The sequence below is a fragment of the Thunnus albacares genome, chromosome 8, assembly GCF_914725855.1.
Source record: "Thunnus albacares chromosome 8, fThuAlb1.1, whole genome shotgun sequence".
Taxonomy (NCBI): domain Eukaryota; kingdom Metazoa; phylum Chordata; class Actinopteri; order Scombriformes; family Scombridae; genus Thunnus; species Thunnus albacares.
Window position 1 is genome coordinate 7,589,377 of NC_058113.1, and position 13,974 is coordinate 7,603,350.

At 40.6% G+C, this 13,974-nt stretch overlaps 1 protein-coding gene across 1 annotated transcript in view; it reads right to left on the reverse strand.

The window, feature by feature from the left end:
• Positions 1–13,974, reverse strand: part of me1 (malic enzyme 1, NADP(+)-dependent, cytosolic) — an 88,147-nt gene that overhangs the window by 10,483 nt on the left and 63,690 nt on the right. Inside the window, exons 5-6 of the mRNA XM_044359730.1 lie at positions 12,400–12,561; positions 4,055–4,158 (exon numbers count right to left, since the gene is read on the reverse strand). Of these exons, the coding sequence (XP_044215665.1) occupies positions 4,055–4,158; positions 12,400–12,561 (266 nt within the window). The remainder of the gene's footprint in view (positions 1–4,054; positions 4,159–12,399; positions 12,562–13,974) is intronic.

Below are 13,974 nucleotides of genomic sequence, written 5' to 3' on the forward strand. Positions count from 1 at the left end.
CGATCAATGCCTCCAGAACAACAGAGCTCCTTTGTGCTTAAAACCTTTATTTTTATGTGATTTATGACTTGCCACAATAATATGGGTGTAGAATGAAAGAAAAATACTTAGATTCATTGTTTTATGGAGCAGTACTTACTGTTTTTTGGGGGGGTTTTTTGGTGCTCACTGCCAAACCAGTCCAATATATTGAGTGTAAATGCTTGTGACATTACTATTAATGTTTGATAGTATGAAAAAGAGAGATGACAGGCATTGTCCCATGTGGAAAATCACTCAGACATTTGGTGTTATGTCTGGGCCAATCTGTAGGACGAGGGAGTTAACGAGTGACCCAGCTCCTTCAGGAAACGTAATCGCTTCATCTGAGACTTGATGAAATCTGAATTTCCAGCTAATAGGAAGTAGGTGTATGTCATATATACTTCCGGCACTGAGGGGGAGACTAGACACAGAGGAGAAGGAGTGAAGTGTTTTTCTTTTAGTTGGAGTGCATTCATGAGGGCCACAGTGAGTCAGGGAGGACCTCTGCAAAGAAGGTCACAGACAAGGGTGCTCTGTCCAAACACAGCTGTCGAACCTGTGTGCATATTCCTGTTTGTGTACACATACAGGCTGTCTGTTAACCGCCATCCCCACGGGGCTTCAGGGCTGAGGCCTTAATAAATCCCCAGCCCCCCTCTCGCTCTCCAGAGGGCCAGCATCTCTCAGCACACATTATTTCTCAAATCCCTGAGCCGTCATTAATGACAATGACGCATTCTGCATTCTTTCTCCTCTCCTCTGTTGCTCCTTTCATCCATCCATCTATCCGTTGGTCTGTCTGTTCCTTATTCTCTCAGTGCCAAGAGTTTAAAATAGTTGATGGCATTCCTGTAGTCTTTGCTTGCTACTCAGATTTGTATGGGAGAACACACTTTCTGTCAAATACTGTATAAGCATTTATGACAGTAACGGTTGTGACATCATGACACAGAGTTTTGAAAGTGACTGAACTGTGCTTCAGCTAGTGCGTAAAGCACATTTTTGCTGCCTTAAACAATACTTTTGATGGATTGCTTCGATATAAGTTCGACAAATACTTTAAGTAAACTTCCTTTAAACAATAAAGCTGACAATGTTATATCACCACAAATGGCTAACAAACCACTAACTAGCCAAAGCCTGATATTGCTAATTCTTCTGTGCCGTAAAGCTCCACTGCCACATCACTGGACTGGGCGACATGTTCCCTCAGTACAATGAACATGGTTACTGTAGTTTATTTTGAGGCAGTGCCACACACAGTACACCATCCTGGTGTACTGTGTTAAACACTCAGTAGAGCACCAAATGTGCATTAATCTCCAGCTGAATATAGTCCTCCACAAATTTAGAGTGTTTGCTGAAACCTACAGTGCCCAGCTTTAATACTTAGCCTTTTTCAACAATGAAAATATGTAGAGTATTTCTGACCTATTTTCACACAATTACATATTCAGTAGAAAGGAATGCACTTGGGGCTGAGTGGCACGGACAGGGTAGAGAAGTCAGAAAGTAGTGAGAGGACAAATATATTGTTGGTTTTCATTAGATTTGATGACAACAAGAAAAATATAGAATGTCTTATGCTTTAAAGGGATAGTTTGGCATTTTGGGAAATATACTTATTTGCTTTCTTGCTGAGAGTTAGATGAGACGATTGATGCAGCCCTCATATCTTAGCATAAAGACTAGAAACAGGGGTACTGAGATACTGCTTGTTGCCTGGCAACCTCATTCTGACCAGAATCCATGAAGCTATACTCGTCAAACACATTACTCCCTGTAAAACCAAAAGTTTATATTTTTAGACTCGGTTTTTGTATGGATTAAACAAACTAGATACAACATGTTAAATTATTAGCTGTGGAGGTACTGGAGGTCAAATGATGTTGCATTTGGACAGAGCCAGGCTGGATGTTTCCCCTGCTTCCAGTCTTTGTGCTAAGCTATGCTAACCAGGTACTGGCTGTTACTCATATTTAACAGAAAAGTCATGAGAGTGGTAGTCTTCTCATCTAACTCTGCAAGAAAGGTGAAATCCTTTAACATATTTTTATTCTGAACACTTAGCTGGAGCCTAAAAGTGTCACTGGAAAGTTATTGGTTTAAATTCCAGACCAGCTGGGAAAATTCTGCAATAAAAACTGTAAAATTGCACTTTGCACACATGTGTTGGGGATTTGTCCTTGGTTAAAATATGGGTTCAAAACAGATTCATGACACTAGTGAAGCTGAAAACATAAAGGTAACCAAGGGATTTAAAAACTGCATGCTCCTACTTATGTAACTAAGCCATATTAGAAACAAATAGAAAGGCATTTAGAACAAAAAAAAAAAAACGCTGATGTGTTACTGCTATGTGACTTAAAGCACTGCTGCTCTGTAAATTACTATTTGTGTGGGGTTTTCAGTTCCAGCACATCCCTCCAGTTTCATCATCACCTTTGCAGAGAAATCCAACAAAATTGCATTTGGGAATTAAATGTGATGAAATGTGACAAAATGTTGAGCCTTCGTTCATCCTTCTCAAAGTGTCTTGGGTGTGTTTGGGAACTATAAGATTATGAGATAATTCATTTCTGTCTGAAGACAAAAGCAGAAGACAGCACCTGTTGACTATATTTTACTGGAGAATGGGCCCTGGCCTGAAATCAAACGCTCAGTTGCATCACTAACCACTCTGTTTCAGCTAAGAGGTTTTCTTGAATGGTGGATTAAAAAGGTCTCCAGGCTTCTGCTTCCTGATGATGAGTCAATCTGGAGTATTTGAGTTCATGTTTAGTTTCTTAGAAAACTAAATGTGAATATTACTTAAAAGACTGTAGAGCTGTAATCATTCATTCAATCTCTGAGCCCATAATTATTCATTTTCCGCCAATCTGGCTGCTTTTGGGAAAAAGCATCGCTGTTCCCTGTAGTTGAGAAGCCACCCGGTTATTAGAGTCATGGCTTCCTGTTGCCAGCTGGAGGGGGCCCAGACCCAGGCCTCTCCCTCTGGACTCCGGTCCCTCTGGGTTAGGATGAGGCTTAACCAAGCCCATGTGTGTGTGGCTGTGATGGTTCCATGACAGAGAGGGACACAAAGACATGTCTGCATGCAAGCAAGTCAAAGGTATACACAAGTTTCATCAAGGTCAGGACTGTAATAAACTCATAAGGTACGAGCCCTGAGGGACAGTACATTACGTGACTCATCTAATTTCATCCCAGAGAAAAGGAAAAGATAACATCAGTGTACACAAACCAAATGAGAGAAAATATGGAATATTACACACTTGAATACCTTGCCGTGCTTCCAATTCAAACAAGGCAAAGCTAACCTCTTATTGCGATCCAGGGTTTAGCATGTCAACATGACATCACAAGTCTGAATTATGCATCCACCGTTCTTGTGGACTAGAACCACTGGAGTCAACATAGATAAAAAAAACAGACTCCTCCACAAACCATGACTCCCCCACTATTCCTCCAACTATCTCAGTTTACATGATCATATTCTCAATGCTTGATCAAGTATTACATCCCTAAATATCCTGTTTCAAACAAATAGAGAAGCAAATCATCTCATCCCCGAAGAATGTCAACTTATGTGAACTAATAAACAAGTCATATTATTGATAGATCATTGTTGACAAATTCAGAAGAGATAAATTTATGCTGCCAAGAGTTAAACTCATACAAGTGGTACAGTTGTTGACAGTTCAACAGTCCTCTGAATAGCTGGTTAGCTGTCCTCAAACATCTGTCTAGAGAGATTCATGCCAATGAAATCAATAGCTCTGATGGTTACCAAGACACTCTGATCACTTTTCAATGAGCCGATGTTGCCATGAAACTATTACCGGTGACTTACGTTCCAGACCCATGACTCCCACAAGATTTGGCTGCATCATACTGCAAGCATAACAATGCTAAACTGCTTAACATGTTTTCTTTTAAGAGCTCCATGTGCTGTCTGTACTGGAATTACAATAACAGATTGCCTAAAGGAAGTGGGCAAATGATGAATTGAAGACCAATACGATCATACCTGTCAGACACAGCCTTCATGAATTCATCCAGCAGGTCATCATAGGCCTGGCCTCGCACTCTCTTGTGCCTCAGCCCGATGTAGAGAGGATCATTCAGCAGCGCCTGGAAAAACACATGGAGGCAGAGGGAAGATTGACAGATGTGAGACTCCATGTTTCTACAAGAAGAAATGTTTAAAATCTCACAGAAAGTCTGTAATGTAATGCAAGTGAACTGCAAACAGACCACTAAATTTACCAAACTGTGCTTACATATATTTAGATTTCATTATCAACCTTTAAGTCTTTGAATTGTATCGCTCTTGCGTGTCAACTGCACTGTAAAGCCTTTTTATGGAACCTCAAGTGAATAGGGAACAAAATTAAGACTTAAAAAGGGCAGTCCTGGAGTTTAGTATTGCACTTCCATAAAGTTGTGGGACTGCGAGAGATCCAAAAACACTGGATCCCTTACTTCCCATAATGCAACTCAAAAGCATCTCTTTATAAAATCCTTCCTGCCTGGTAAAGATCCAGAGGCCTGTTTCACTAAATTTGTGAAATGCAAGCTGTGACTTCCAACATGACATAATTTCCTCTCATGTTCATTTGAACACATTTTACCAATTAAAAGAAACACCAGGGCATGCAAGAGGACTGTGAGGCTTTTTTTTCTTCAGGTAGGTGACGTATCTTGCTCAAGGATCTTGCAGGTGCATAATAAAAAAACCTGTGAAACCTAAACCTGTGGGCAGCGTAAACTTTTACATCTTTATTTTGAAACAACCTTCTTAGCCTTATTCTGAGAGAAAGGTCAGAGGTCAGTCACTCTATCCTTAAGATTCATTTAGCCCTGAACTCTCCCGCCCACTTCAGTTTACAGGGAAATGACATCAGGGAATCAAATAATTGTATTGTACTCTAAAGATAGATACATCAATGATCAATCTATCAATAAAAAAATGAGGTGTGTGTACTTGTGGATCTCATGCATGCTCATATAGAAAAGAAACCCCTCTGTACCAGGAACAACAGAAGAACTCAGGGAATGAAACAGATTGAAGAGTCTGTGTCTGTGCTTTGTGTCTAGTCTTGACATTTGATAGATGTTAAAATTAAAGAGAGAGGAGAGATATATACAGTATGTGAGCACATCCTCACACAGATGTACCCGTGTCTCTGTAGACCTTAGACCTCTGCTATAATGTGAACCACATGTGTGATCCGACTGCTCCTGTTAGTTCACACACAATCTGCAGACACGTCTCTGTGTACAGCAAACCATTACCCTGATGCAAATGTTGTTATTTTTACTGTAATGTCAATCACTTTCACGTGCTTTATAGGAGAGATCACCATTACAGTGGATGTGTGCATTGCTTCATCTCTGGTAATAATGAACAATCGGTGGTAGGTATAATTTTGCAACATTCACAGCTCATACATTCCTAGAAAACAAAACATTTTCTGGCTTTATTCAAAAGTTATTTTTCTCTAACATTTCCACCACTCCATCAGCCAAAATAGAGGAAAGTTCATTGAGTTACTACAGGTGGATGAATGAGAATGAGGAATGTAAATATGTGACTATAGAGGTTGTAGCAAACAAGGTTGGGGCACTGTTTTTTACATTTACATCAACAAAGCAGTCCCTCAAAGGATGAACTAACACTCAGCTTGAAGGGGATGAAGGAGGAGCACCAGTGAACTTTGACCTTTGCACCACAGTATTTTGAAGAACTAGAAGGATGCAGCAGGGAAGTAAGAAAATTAAGAACAGAGGTCGATGGGAAGGTGTGTGTGTGTGTGTGACACAGAGATGAAGAAAGACTGATGAATTAGGTGGAAGTAAATGCCTCCTAGCATTGATAGACTGCTTACAGACTTTGCTTTAGGCTGTCTGTACTTATTTCATCAGATGTTTGATATGGTGCACCTGCCTGACATAACATGGCTGTGTCTCAACCGTACAACGAGCAGATAGATAGACTCACAATATTAATCTGCTGCACTCTGCAAACTTTGGCTTCCAGGGAATTTCGATCCCAAAGGGTGGAGAGCTGTTGTCATGCCTCACTAAGACAGGCAACTTTTACTTCCCAGAGATTTTGACGATGGATAATTACAGGGTGCCACTAAGATGAGCATGACTTGGAGAAGGCAGCAGCCACCTTTCCATGGCAGGGTCAAGAGCTGCCATGTCCAAGAAGGTTTATTTAAAATGTTTATTTAAAGCAATATTTATTTGAAGCTGATGTCTCATTTCCTGGCAGGCATTTAGTGGACAGTAATAGTCAGGAGGTGGCTAAATTAAACTTACAAAAACAAGCAAAACATTTGCATTTGATCCCACAAGAAAGTGGGCAGATATTAGAGAGAGGGCTTGGTGGTAATTTCACAAAATGATGCAACAGCATGTGAGGAGAAAGAACAAAACTGTTGTAAGAATCATGAGAAGTTGCTCAGCTCTGCGGTGGAGTTTCATCTCATGCTGCTAATGTGTCTTCAATTGGAAACTGTGGGACTAAACTGCCTTTGGAGCTGCACTGTAAGTGACTTGTTCACGAAGGAGATTCAAGTGGACTGACCTCGTTGACACTGTGCTGAATTGTTGACATGAGTTGTCGTTGTGTCCCAGATTATCTACTGTTGATTGGATAAGCTGTCCTTTGTGTTGTACAGCCCCTTTTCTATCAGAAGGGATTAGTCCTCGTGTATGGCTTCACAGTTCATGCCTGCTGGAGACACAGAAGCTCCGTTTTCACCTTCCACTTGCACCTTTTTCCGAACCGATGACTGTTAAAGTTCAGGAAAATAATATATAATCTATGTTTGTGGCACTAGACTTTTGATGAGAGGGTATAAAACTCAACTTTCTGAGCTAAGAATATAACTGCAGCCTTTTTTAATTATGAATTAAAGAAGCAGTAAAACGAGACCAGAGATCAAGACTAGCCTGGACCTGTGAAAGCCCACCCACTGCACACACACACACACACACACACACACACACACAAACAGCATATTGTCCAGGATGACATCAGTGGCTCTTATTTCAGCATGAGTAAGTGTGTGTGTGTTGAGGTTACGCCAGGTGACATCAGGCCCAGGGATACAAAGACAGACAGAGTCCAGGGAGATAACAGAATGCTGCAGTAAAAACTGGACTTCCTGCTAACGTGTTTTGAAGAAGAAAGTTTTTCTACATGCAGCGTCTCTGTGCTTCTCTCCCTGCAGATACATCTGTGTCTTTTATATGCACTGTATGTGAGAAAGAGATAAGAGTTTTCCAGGTAGTGAAAGTTTATTGCTGTGTCTCACATGAGATTACACAGCTGCCACATTCCTCTGCAGAAGAAATAACGACTAAAGAGTCGCTCGCTTCATAAACGTCTTAAACCAAACAGACATTTCGCAGGCGTTCAGCCTCCTCATGATCAGATAATGGATTAACGGAATAATGTGACATTTTGAAAATTGTTTCCTTTCTTGCAGAGAATTAGATGAGAAGATTGATACCACCCCCATGTCTGTATAATAAATATGACGCTGGAAACAAGCACATAACCTCCCCATAAAACCACTAAGTGTTGTTTTAACACTTCTTTTTTTTATGAATTTTTGTAGGGGTGAAACAAATAAAAAATAATGTGTTAATTGGTGAGCTTTAGATGTGTTGTTAGGTGGATATTGTTACTTTTGGCAGGACAAGGCTAACTGTTTCCCCCTGCTTCCAGTCTTTATGCTAAACTAAGCTAACTGACTGCTAGCTCCAGCTACATATTTACTGCACAGACATGAGAGTGGTATCAGTCTTCTTATTTAACTCTCGGCAAGGAAGCAATAATACTTCTGCCTGTTTTTCATATTTCACATATATAAAAAACAGACTTCAACTCTTTATGGGCCATAATTTGATTAAACACAATATCTTATACAAATGATGCAGGCATATAATTACCCACTAGTGTATTAGCTAGTAATGATCACTAATCTAATCTTGATCGTGAGGTCTGCCTTTCTGCCTCTCTCTCTACCCCCATATCCACTCAAGGACAAATATAATCCCATAATAACAGTCATTTTAATAATTATCTTGAGCTACTACTACCCCCTCATAGCCTCCTACCCCCATCTGTTCCTATCATGCCTTCACAGTCAGGGCTGCAGAATGAGGCGGGATACCAAGGGGCAGTGGGCTAGTCTGCCTCCCATATGAAGCCAGTCACTCCACATGGCTTAAGACACATACACACACAGCCGGTCCATTTATCCCATTACATCTCATTTAGCCTGTCATCTCTTTAGAATAATAGAAAAATGGAAAGTCAGATACAGCCAGGCGGACTACAGTAAAATCTCTTTTAGAGCTAGTTTCTTAAAAGTTGCAAAAGCAGCAATAGTACACATGTATATGTGTGTGTGCTTGCAGGCAAGTTTGTCCCTGTGCATATGTGCAGCAGTCCTTGCCTTTTTAAGATATGCAATATGACATAGCAAATGCATTTCCAGCAATCAGCTGCGCTAAAAACAAGGCTTACCCAGTCTGTTGCAGGCCATATTTTGGCCTTTGTCATGGCTCAAAAACTGACATCAATGGAAAAGTTTGGTCTCATCTTGAACTGAAAGTATCTGCTGATTAATTCCATACCCGGTATGTTATGATCCACTAAAGTAAGGCACTGACTGTACACGCCTTACAGAAATCTGCAATTAAGAAAACAGTCTGCTTTGATGACTACTGTCTTCTTTTTATGCTTTCCTGTGGAGGGGTCATCCGCGGCATGTCCCCCTCTTTTACCCAAATCTCTGCAAATCTCTGAGCAGGGAAGGAGGCAACCCCTGCTCCATTTACTGCATCATCACGTATCCTAGCCGTGTCATCTCTACTGTCACATGAGCTCTGACAGGGAAAGTCAATTTATGATTTTATTGTTGTTTGCACTAATGACTATCCTCACATTGCTGTGCTTTACTTATTTTTTAAATAGCCTATTTTTATTTTAGATATTTTATATGGTCCTTGGGTCAAGCAACATAAATGACTATGAGGGGGATACGTTTTTGTCCCCACAAGGGATAAAAATAACTCAGCAGAGGCAGGGATATATAGACCAGAGGGGGGATAATCCCCACCATCCCCCCCAGTAAATCACACCTTGCATACATGCCTGTGAAGCGTCTCCAGCTACAGTATAATGATTCACTCACTGAGTGCAGGATAGCAGGTAACCTGTCCTAAAACCACAAATCGTAATTTTATATTTATATAACATATTAGAGAGCTTTAGACATGTTGGTTATTGTATTTCTGAAGACAGCTGGGCAAGCTGTTTCTCACTGCTTCCAATCCTGATGCTAAGCTAGGCTAATCACCTTCTGCCTCCAGCTCTGCACTGAACACACAGAACAGACAATGGATAAGCATATTTCCCAAAATGCTGAACTATTCCTTTAACATTTCAACATATTCAAAGTTACAATTGAAGCCCATCAGTGCTACTGCTATGGCTACTGACTGATCATCCATGAGCTCTGCATCATGCTCACTAACACACACACACACACACACACACACACACACGCACGCACACACACTTCCTCCTCCTTTGGCAGCCGGTATAAAGCAGATTGAGGGCACAGGCAAGTATTGATCAAAGACTCTAAGGCAGCTTGTTAAAGTTGTATTGTGATGGCCATAAATGTCTAAAACTGCTGTCATGCACCCAAGAATCCAATCTGCCACTCTGCAGATATTATCACCCTAAACCACACTCATTCAAACAGAGCAGTAGACTCAGCATGGAAACTTAGAATGCTTAGAGATGCCAGTACAGGAAGAGGTCAAAAGGTAGAGCTGCAGTAAGTCTGCCTTTAAAGATAAAGAGTTGAGGTGGAGGACTTGGATGAGTGGGAGACAATTTTGCTCACTAAATCCAGTTCCACGAAGAGGACTAATGTAATATCTTTTATGGGCTTTCCGGGAAGAGTGCAGTGTTTCTTTATTTATACTAAAAAAGATTTCTGCTGTGAGCCCGAGAACTTTGATGAAGTGTGTAATGGGTAAGCGCTGTCTGAGAGTGACCCAGGCTGTCCAGGATGCCACTAACTGCACAAACCTAATATTGGTCCCTGCGCAATCTAACTATTCTTCCATATTCTCTCTGCACCTTACATTTCTGGTTTTATTTTATTAGAAAACTCATCCAACCTCAGAAACATCACTCATCCTTAATCTGCTTGAGACATGTCTTGGATTGAAAATGAACTCCAGAGTCTGAGTCATCTGAAGACCGTCTTGGAAAATAAAGGACTGCTCCTGACAGGCTTTGCTTAGCTGTGTCGGGCGCACAGGCATCTGAGGCTGCCACGCCCTTGGCCGAGGCTGACAAGACATGGATACAGTACACAGAGAGTTGTATATAGAAGTGTGCACAGACTATTCTTAGTCTGTTTAGGGCTGCAGACACACGTGCTGCCCTGCCCGCAGTTTGGATCATCTGTCCAAGACTCAGAGAACAGGGACCATAGGTGGGTAACTACAGCTCTGTTGGCTGGCAGAGGGGAGAGGTGCTTTCCCAGCTGACATCCATCAACGGAGCTGCTTACCTCACTTATGTGAAGGGTGTTTCCTGGTTGTAAAGTGTGAGATTTGTTTTCTTTTTCTTGGCTAATTTCTGAGGCAAAGCCTACCTGGCTACACTGGATTAAGAGAATTTCCCAACTGGCATATCATGTACTCGTGGCATGTTAATTTGCTGTAGCAATATTTTGAGTTTCAAGGTCTGGGGCAGTGGAGTTAAGTGGTGAGCAAGAAGACTAAGCACACTTGACCATTACTGCTTGGGGCAATAATGAGCCAGTTGCCCCACAGGGATAATTTCCAGCTTCTCTGTAGTTACTACTTTATCTCTGACCTTGATGTGGAAGATGAGAAAGAAAAAAGTAACGCAAAACAAAAAATAATACAAAGAAATATTCAGTGTACTTCGTATCAGACTAACAAAAACTACATTACGACTAAAAGTTCTGCACTCCAACTGTATTTAAAGTTCAACAGTTTGGAAAACACACTTTCTCTCTGAAAAAACATAATGAGAGGATCGTGCCCTCTCATGTCCGAAAGGTAAACATAAAGCTACAGCCGGCAGTCAATTTGATTAGCTTAGCATAAAGACTGAAAACAGAGGGAAACAGCTAGCTTGGCTGCGTCCAAAGGTAACAAAACCCGCCTAACAGCACCTATAAAGGCCAACTACTTAACATGTTCCATAAAAACTTAACAGCACCAATAAAGGTTCACTAATTAACATTCTATAAAAACCTAAGTGTAAAAATGACAAATTGCAGTTTTATGGTAGACTATGTAGCAGACTAATTCTTGGCCAGGTGAGTAACCTCAAGTTGCTTTGTGTACATGTTCAACAAACAAAATATTAGGTGTTGGTGAGCTTAAGAGGTGTTGGAGCTGAAATAAAATGAGATGAAATTGTGAATACCTCATGCTTAGGTAAGCAATCTGAATCCAGCACAGGAATGCTGGACTCCGTCACTACCAATAAAAACTACTCCACAGAGACATAATTACTGAATGGCTGTTGCAGAGAAAATGTTGAACATAAATGAACGTAAATAGTATCAAAAATGGGGTTTGGATTTTTTAAGCATTATAGCTTGTAATATGTAATGATGACATTCTATAAAGATAACATAATATATATATATCTTTAAGCAACTTTTCAAGTCTGTCTTAAAACAATAGTCAGGTGCCCAAATGAACAATGAATTAGGTTTTTCTTGCTATAATCATTCCTCCTGTTCATACTGACCATTAGAAGATACCTTCATAATGTACTTACAATATAAGTGATGGGGACCAAAATCCACAGTTTTCCTTCTGTTGCTGCTGTAGATATCTTTCAATGTTAGTCTTTTTAGTGCCAAAGTCTCTTTTTGTTACTATACTTCCACCGCAGCTCAACAGGGAAACACTGTCTGAGGAAACCCGAAGAGGGAATTTGATGCTAAAAAGACTGTAAATGTGGCAGATATCCACTTGATATGACTAACTCTGACTGCTGAAGCCTTATATGAGCTTCAGATAAATGTTCAAATGCATTTTTGCACTAAATGACTGTGTGGACACACTGTGGATTTTGGCCCCCATCACTTACACTGAAAGCACATTTGAAGCTGATCTTCTATTAGCTAGTATGAACAGGAGGAATGATTACAGCAAGGAAAACATCTTTTACTGTTCATATGGACACAAGACTGTTGTTTTAAGATGGACTTGAAAAATGATGCACCTTATCCTTTAAAGTTCTGTAAGTGGTCTGTTACTTATTTTGACTTCAGCTCTTACCTCGTTGTCTGTGCCCACATCCAGCATGACAGGCAGGCACTGCTGTGGTGGCATACCTCCACAGGCTGTGTAGAGGGCCAGCTTGCCAACTGGGATGCCCATGCCATAGGAGCCCAGGTCTCCCAGTCCCAAGATCCTCTCTCCATCCGTCACACACACGGCCTGTCAATCAACCAAACGGTCAGCCATCAAGTGCAGAAGCCACACCAACAACCTTAATCATCAATTGACTAGAAAACTGTGTCATGTTGATTAGAAGAAATCAGAGCAATCCTTTAATAATATTTAGATATCACATTAATAATAATCAGATTAGATTTATTTAAATATGAGGTAAATAAAACAGCACTGTCTCCATGTCCTTTTAACTCAAAACTTTACCAAAACAAGTCCACCCAGCTACCCAGAAACATGTTTTTTTCCTCAGAGTAAGCCAGGCCCTCCTACACACTCCTGGATTTCCACTCACTCCACAGCATGAAAAAAATCAATTGTGTAACACTTAATATCGCCAGCAGAAGCGTTTGATTTGAATTTGTTTTTCCACAATCAGTGTGACGCAGATAGATCTGGCTCAATAAATTTACAGCCTTGTTCCTCTCACAATCTAAGAGGGTTTAAGAGTGTCATTAGTTTTCCCACAAGAATGTTTAAAATGCCTAATGACCATAATTTAACACCATTAGCAGCTTCTTTTTTTAACTATGACTCTGTTAATATGTGACAGAAAGGCTGCCAAGGCTTATCAGTGGATGACTACCTTGGCTCCCATTTGCCCTCTCTCTATTGAAATGTTAAAAGTAGGGCATATTAGGTGAATTTACGATAAGACCACCCTGACAATGAGAGGCAGCATGTCAGCGCTCAGGTAAATGCCCTGCTGTTGACAGCTGTGAACAGGTGGCTGAGGCTGCAGGTATATTTGACATGCCAGGAATGCCTGCTGGTTTCGTCATTCTGCATATGACTAGATTATGACTTGCACATACAGTACTTGCTCTATACACAAGATTAAAAGAATATTTCAGGCTTTTGGGAAATTGGCCAATACATCAGGTCAATTTACTCTTACAGTGATGAGAACCGATACCAAAATCATCCACATGTCCCCACGAGATCACTGGTACATTCACTATTGTGAATGACAATCTGGTGTGAGGTAACTGAGCTTTTAGGAATAAAAAAATAGAGTTTTTTATCAACATTAAATATAAATCAAAAAAGCTAGCCAGGGTTATGCTTTTATCCTACAGTGTTTCCATAGTCAACTGCCTTCAGTTCACAATGTAACGAGTAAAGAACTGATAGTTTAAACGGAATGCTCAGTCATTTTAGATAAGCATCTTCAGTACTTTTTTAGCCACACTAGCGAAGTGGCTCTAGTAATGGAAATGTCAGTTGGACTGAAATATCTCAACAACTAGCCCCATTATCGGGTTACAATTTAAAACTGTTGCATACCTTGATTTATAACCAAATACCTGTAATGGCATTCCCATCAGCCTCAGTTGTATTTTGTGTTTAGCGCTAATTAGCAAATGTAAGCACGATAACACACTACTAAGAGGGCGATGA